This window comes from Ipomoea nil, unplaced genomic scaffold (assembly GCF_001879475.1).
Source record: "Ipomoea nil cultivar Tokyo-kokei standard unplaced genomic scaffold, Asagao_1.1 scaffold0360, whole genome shotgun sequence".
Taxonomy (NCBI): domain Eukaryota; kingdom Viridiplantae; phylum Streptophyta; class Magnoliopsida; order Solanales; family Convolvulaceae; genus Ipomoea; species Ipomoea nil.
In genome coordinates, this window is record NW_017616788.1 from 22,672 (window position 1) to 30,368 (window position 7,697).

The 7,697-nt window shown below is 39.2% G+C and overlaps 2 protein-coding genes across 2 annotated transcripts; both read right to left on the reverse strand.

Moving 5' to 3' along the window:
* Positions 1-1,122: 1,122 nt before the first annotated feature.
* Positions 1,123-3,447, reverse strand: LOC109171716. Its single transcript, XM_019320773.1, has 8 exons — positions 3,233-3,447; positions 2,868-3,132; positions 2,673-2,756; positions 2,558-2,606; positions 2,335-2,457; positions 2,190-2,247; positions 1,638-1,716; positions 1,123-1,344 (listed from the first exon to the last, which is right to left on the reverse strand). The coding sequence occupies exons 1-8, from the start codon at positions 3,445-3,447 to the stop codon at positions 1,123-1,125; spliced, it is 1,095 nt and encodes a 364-aa protein (XP_019176318.1).
* Positions 3,448-3,626: 179 nt separating this feature from the next.
* LOC109171717 lies at positions 3,627-5,372 on the reverse strand. The gene is made up of 6 exons (XM_019320774.1): positions 4,992-5,372; positions 4,761-4,863; positions 4,594-4,709; positions 4,354-4,437; positions 4,180-4,244; positions 3,627-3,747 (listed from the first exon to the last, which is right to left on the reverse strand). Exons 1-6 carry the CDS (start codon positions 5,370-5,372, stop codon positions 3,627-3,629), a joined length of 870 nt encoding a protein of 289 aa, XP_019176319.1.
* Between the last annotated feature and the right edge of the window lie 2,325 nt (positions 5,373-7,697).

Sequence of the window (7,697 nt, forward strand, 5' to 3'; positions counted from 1 at the left end):
CACATTTCGTGCCCCAGGTGCCGGGCGCGCACGAGCTCAGGCTTGAATTAAGCCTTTTTGCAATCTCTGCTAGTTGGAATTGATTTACACACCCCCCCCCCCTCCACCCGCAAAAAAGCCTCTATGCTATACAATTCTACAAGCTTCAAAAGAGCTCTTGTATATAAGGGGGGAAATCTTCATTCCAAAGCAATGTGGGACAAAAGCCACTTTTTTCCTTCACTTTCCAACTCAAATGGGTCTACTTTGGGGAATCAATAATCTCATTCACCAATTATCCGTTTTGAGCGTACAATATATCGATCTCTTCGCTTCACTACGAAGAATCCGAATCCACTTTAACCCGACTCAAATCGGAAGTGGACCCCACTGATAATTGTACCACAAAATAGCCACTTAACATGCCGTTTTATGCCATTTAACATGCCGTTTTATTCCATTTTAAGCTATTTTTCCAACAGTCAGAGGAACTCCGCCTGTATTTACTCTTTCAGTCAATTATGCTCCCGCCAATCTGTATGCGATGAGTTCGACTATTCAGTTCAGAAAATGATAGAACATTTAGTTCAATTGTGAATTTGTGATTCACACTAGGATGCTGAATATTGAGGTCAAGCTTAAGAGCATTCCATGCAAGCCTGATTGCACCATTGCCTAAGGAGAGGTGGCTCTTGTTATAATTTGCAATGCTCTGTGAATACTATTGAGTTACTCATATTAGAAATTATTTAGTACTAGCTAGGCTATTTATATTTTGTGATTTAATCCAATATCTTGTGGCTTCAACCTACTATTTCTTAACACTTTTTGGGATTGCTTATACCTAATACGCAATTTATCTTAGATTATTAGCCATAGGTAAAAAGTAAGCTACAATATATTTCATTTTCAGCAAATTGCAATAAAAACTTATTTTAGTAATAATTTATGCAAACAAGTTATTGAAAATTTGAAATGACTTAATAGAAACCGAAGCTATTAGCCCAAGTTGTTCCTCCTAGTTCTATTTGGGTTATCAATTGTAGTGATTTCAAATTAGCTTCTTCTTTTTTTTTTTTAAATATATATAATTATGAGTAACAGTTTGTGAAGAAGGAAAATTATAGCATTGGCCACAGATCATTAAGCTTGTTGAGCACTTGTTTTTTCAAGTGAATGCTCATCATTGTAATGTTCAATGTTGTTGAAGTAAATCTCCATAGAAATGCAATTGTGAGCCATGGATTTCCTAGTATGCCAAGTTATATGTCCCCTGGGGTTCTTGTACAGCAATGGAGTTTGGGACAGTTTCTTGTTGGAATTCGATGAGCTATGGAGCATCACATTAAGGAAAGAAAGAAAATTCTGGTCAATTGAAAGCTCCAAAGTTTTACAGAGATCAGCATAGTGTTTTTGTTACATAAAAAAAAAAGGAAAAACAAAGCTTTTAAACTAAACTGCTGGGAAAGGCAGTTATAACTAACTGATGCTAAAGGACACAAATGCCCTTAAAGCTATGAGAGAACTCAAGCTGTTCTGCCGTGTGCATCTGCTATGCTCGTCACACCCCCCTACCCCCACCCCCGGTAAGATGGAGCATGAAGATCCTGAAGGCCCAGCTTAGCATGAAAAATATCAAACAAAGGGATAGGCAAAACCTTAGTGAATCCATCTGCTAGTTGTTTATTTGAAGGAATGCTCACTAGTTTCACCACTCTTCTTGCACCTTTTGCCTCACTACATGGCAATCAATGTCAATGTGCATAGTACGTTCATGGAACACATAATTTTCCCCTATAGCACAGCTGAGTTGTTATCACAAAATAGAGCAATGGGATTTTTGTTTTCTGTTTTCAAATTTGCCCAACAAGTAGAACAGCCACTGAAGCTCATAGACAGTGGAAGCCAAAGCCCTATATTTTGCTTCAGATAAGGAACTGGACATAGTGGCTTACTTCTTAGTCTTCCAAGATATAAGGGACTCCACAAGGTAAATACAGTAGCCTGCAATGGACTTCATAGTTTAAGGCTGGATTTTGAGGAATAGAAGAGTCATTTTCCAGTAGAACCTTTGAGATATCTCAGTATTCTATGTGCTGCTGCTAAATGTGAGTCTCTTGGCTTATTAATTAACAAACTGGCTGAGCTGCTGAACACTGTAAGAAATGTCAGGCCTTGTGTTGGTCAAATAGAGTAGCTTCCCAACTAACCTTCTAAAGATTTCAGGATTGTCTAGTAGTGTGCCTTCAGTATTGTTGAGTCTTGAGCCTGGAGTGCAGGGAGTTTTAGCAGGTTTAGCATGTAAGAAACCATTTTCCTTCAATATTTACAAAGTATACTTCCTTTGATAGAGACTAATGCCATTAAGATTCCTGAACGCTTCAATTCCCAGAAAATAATTCAGGTTGCCAATATCTTTAATTTTGAAGGATGTATCTAGCATATGCTTTAATCCTTTGATCTGATCAGGATCTGTACCTGCCACCAATATATCATCAACATACACAAGTAATGCCAACAAAAGAATTGTCTGAAGTTTTGGTGAACAAAGATGGATCATCTATGGACTGTTGAAAACCTTGAGCTTGCAAAGCTTTTGTTAACTTTACATTCCATTGCCTGCTAGCCTGTTTTAAACCACATAGGGATCTTAACAGTTTACACACTTGATTGGGGACTATCACTTTTAAAACCTGGGGCAAGACCATATAAACTTCGTCATTCAAGTCACCATGTAGAAAGGCGTTGTTGATGTCAAGCTGCTGAATATCCCAGCCCTTTGCAACAGCCACAGCTAGGAAGGTTTTAATGGTTATCGTTCTTGCTACAAGAGAAAAGTGTCAATGTAATCAACTCCTGACTGTTGAGTGTATCCATTAGCAACTAACCTGGCTTTTATATCTTTCTATGGTTCCATCTGCCTTATGCTTTACTTTGTATACCCATCTACAACCAATAGGTGATTTTCCCTTAGGGAAATCTATTAGAGCCGATGTGTTGTTCTGAATCAAGGCATCAATTTCATATTGCATGGCCTCTTTCAACTCATTATGTTGTACTGCTTCATGATAAGATTGTGGTTCATGTGTTGAAGTAATAGATGAAACATAGGATTTTTTTGTTAGGGGGCAAGTTCTCACAGGAAATGAAATTCTATATGGGATGAGGAGAGGATCTCAAAGTTGATTATCTCCCACCATGGAATGGCAATAGTAGTCACTCAGTTTAGAAAGAATAGCTCTTCCTTGCTGACCTTCTAGGTTCTGGTTGACTATCATGTTGTTGTGGAACATTGATGTCTATGTGAAGGGCATTTGGCATGTTACTGTATGGTTCATCTCTATCAGTGGCTGCCTGATTAATTGGCTCAGCATTATAGTCAAAATTTCTGTCATGGCAATTCTCAATCTCATCTGTTCTTCTGTTAATGGCATCTGTCATAACTCTAGTATTTTCATTTCTTCTCATGGTCTGCCAGGAAGGTGTCTATGCATCAGCAGAAATAGGAATCATGGGAAGGGATGGATTGAGCTCATCATTATCACAAAAGTAGTTTTATCATCAAGATCAAATAAGATAAAACCTTTCACATTGGCTAGAAATCCCAGAAAAAGACATTTCCTTGCTCTTGATTGCATTTTATTTCTTCACTGTGAAACAGTAGTACCAAAACTCAAACAGCCAAAAATTCTGAGTTGGCCATAATCTATATTTTTCCCTGTTAACACCTTGGAAGGAGTATTTCCATTAAGCACCTCAGTGGGCAGCCTGTTAATAAGATAAGAGACATATAGAACACAATGGTCCCAGAATTCCATAGGCAAACCAGATAGAAATCTCAAAGCCCTAAGCCACATTTAGGATATGTTGATGCTTCCTTTCTGCCACCCCATTTTACGGGGGTGTGTAAACATAGGATTTCTGATGGACAATTCCCTTCTCATTATAAAAGGAATGCATAGGAACTCAGTTCCATTATCAGTTCTCACAGTTTTGATCTTAGCAGAAAATTGAGTGCACACAAAATTGTAGAAATTCTGGAAAATAGACTTAACTTCATACTTACTTTTCATCATATGCAACCAAGTAAATCTACTGTGATCATCAATGAAGAGATGCCACAGCAAAGGGCCCCATACATCCATATGTATTAGCTCAAAACAATGATCAGTTCTGGAAATGCTAACTGGGAAGGTGGACCTTTTGTGTTTAGCAAAATGACAGGCATCACATACAAAATCACCAAGTTTCTTATTAGAATCAATCTTTATTCCATTCAACATAGGAATTTTATTGCTAGGATAGTGTCCTAATCTTTTGTGCCAAAGTTCCATAGTGAAACTGTTACATTGAACATTATTCTCAGTCATTGACTGGCTTCTTCTTGGCAGGAGGATCAGTAATTAGGTATAGACCATTCCTCTCACTAGCAAAACCAGCCATTGTTCCAAGATGTCCCTGGACAGTTCAAGAATCAGCTTCTATCACAAGTTTGCATCCGGACTGCTTGGTTAATTTGCTAGCAGAAATAATACTGAAGGAAAAGGATGAAATATACAACACATTTGTCAACAATATGTCCTTGCCAAGCCTGATTTTCCCTATGTGTGTCACATTTATAGTTTCACCATTTGGTAATTTAACAGATAATCCCTGAACCTCAGAACATTGTTCAAAATAGTCCAATGAACAAATTATATGGTCTATTGCCCCTGAGTCCAGTATCCATGCTATATGTGAATTGTGAACAATATTAACAAGGATGTCATGATTAAAAATACCTTCATCATGCACTTCTGCAGAGCTTTTGAAGTCTAATCTGATCCCAGGGGTGGTGACTGTCACAGCTACACTACTTGAGCCTTGATTTCCATGGCTCTGGTTCTGCAAAAGAGATAACAGCTTTTGGAATTGATCAGTAGACATACATATGTCATTTATTTGGCTCACAGAAACATTTGATGACTGATGTGTTTCTTGGAATGTTTATTTTTGGATTTGTAGCCTGCAACCCATCTCGGAGGGTACTCATGCTTCTTGTAGAATTTCTCAATTGTGTGACCAAGCATGCCACAAAATGTGCATTTAGGCACATTCTTGCCTCCATTATTAGTGAATTTCCTTCTATTGTTTGATGCTGTGACTGCCACAACAGATTCTTCAGATTCAGCCTGATTCTGATTGTTGAAAACTGCATTGGACTGATTAATTTCATTGCATTTTAACATCATTGATCCCCTAATTTTTCTTTCAAGCTTCAGGGCCATATTCAACACCTTTTCCATATCTGGAATGGGGTCCATAACCAGAATTCCAGACTTGATAGTCTCATAGTCTTCATTCAAGCCTTCCAAAAACCTGATTATGTAATCTTCTTCCCTCTGCTTTTGCATTCTAATCATGAGAGTGCACGAACAGCTAGGTGTACAGTCATACATGAGTAAAGATCTTAAAACATTCATTTGTTGCCATAGAGCATTGGTGTAACACCCCTAAAATTTAAAACTTTGAATACTTATGAAATAAAGGCAATACTATCATTAATCCCGAAACAGAGCATTACTAAACATAAGTGTTTGGGGAGTTATGCCACATCTGAGCTGGGGAACTCAGATGCACAGGCTACACTATTTAAATATCCTCAAAACAGTGTCATTACATCATCATGGCATGCAAGCCGATAAGGAAACTAACTATCTAAGCCTCGGGTCCTCTAGCACGCTCCGGGGCTACTCATCTGTGCCTGAAAGCCAAATATATCTGTTCAGCGAATAATGCTGGTAACCCACTCCAACGCGTTAAAATACAATATAGGTAGATGTAACACCCCGTGTTACGGCCTTCAATCCCGGATTAATTGTTTAATTAATCCCGTTAATAATAATTAAATATGATTTAATCCGGTTAGGTTTCCCTTTAATTAATTAATAAGGTCCACCATGAACCGTGGACCCTTGCCTAAATTAGAGTCTTAAGCCTATTAGGAATAAAGGAAGTAGGCCTTTTGCTATTCAGATTATGATTAGGATTCTCTTTAATTAATTAATATGGTCCACTATGGACCATGAACCCTTATCCCTAAAACAGTGTCATTACATCATCATGGCATGCAGGCCGATCAGGAAACAAACTATCTAAGCCTCGGGTCCTCTAGCACGCTCCGGAGCTACTCATCTGTGCCTGAAAGCCAAATATACTAGCATGCTCCCTAAGGTCACGAGATTATACCACATCAAACATATCAGTATTCAATCATTATCTCAACACACAAGCACACTATGGTGGTGCCGCAGGACCAATCGCATGCCCATACATGAGGGTCAACGCATATAGCGCTAACACGGCCCTGAAGCACCCTGCCCCGTAACGCAGCATGATGGGGTTGATCGCAACCATCCGATGAACCGCAGCTCATTTATAACATTTGATCGCAACCAAACGTTGGACCGCAGCCCAAATAGTGTGTATTTCTGATCGCAACCAGATTATGAACCGCAACTCATTTATAATGTTTGATCACAACCAAATGGTGGACCGCAACCCTATACATATTTATATACCTGACCGATCGCAACCGGCCTGGTTAACAACCGATGGTTCTCAACCCATCCAACTGCCCGTATAACCAATTGATCGCAACCAATTGGGGTATCATGCACACATAACACATAGCAAGCACATGCAACCCACATTAGCACATAGGGATGGGGAAAACGTGTATATAAAACTTATGCGTGGTCAACCAAATACTAAGAATATTCCTAAGGGGTTCATACATCTTTCACATAGGCCAACGGGTTACCAATTCAACTAGCATGCAATACATAAGACTCTTTTATCCTATGAACGGTACCCGATACATCAAACTAGACTTAGGCACGACAAACGGGGTCCAATGGGACACCACGGAACACGGGAAAATATCAAACGGGGAAAACCACAAAGTCCACACTAGGAAAACCAGCGGGTGGTCCTCCACCCGCCGGCGGCACGCATAAGGCAGCGAGTGCCCGGCAGGCAGTCGCTTGCCCGCCGGCTGCCCGCTGGTTTCGTAAGGTGGCGGGTTCCCCTACCCCCACTTACCCCCCATTGACTCTTCCGTAATAAATTGGTCCCGGGATCATTCATGGAACCCGAAACCATGTCCAGACACATTTAAACACAAACGATAACACCACGTAATCAAGTAATGGGTTAAAACCAAGAATCACATTAAATACATCCTAACATGACTTCTAAACGTAAACAAGACTCAATACCCGAACCTGCAAAATCTCACCCAAATATACCAAGAACATCACAATACGAAATCCTCGATTTAACCTAGGGCTCTAATCATATTTAAAGCACAAGATCATAATTTTTCTTTAAAATCAAGAACATCAAGATTATCAAGATCAAAACACAATTATCAAGATCCTCTCATAATCATCAAGATTATCAAGATCAATGTGACACCCCGAAATCCAAATTCGTTTAAGGGATTAATTAAGTAACTACTCCTATTTCAATTTGTAATTTAATTCCTTAAATTCCTGAAATTCAATAGTCGGGGACTAGTAATTGACTAGTCAACCCCATAGTCAAAGTTGTACCTTGAGCTTTGTAAGGAGTTCCCTTGTTCCTTACACCTTTCCATGTTAGTAAGGGTATGCTTGACCTTTCACCTTGTGTTAGTATTATAACCTAACCTAGTAAGAACATCCTCATTTCTATCC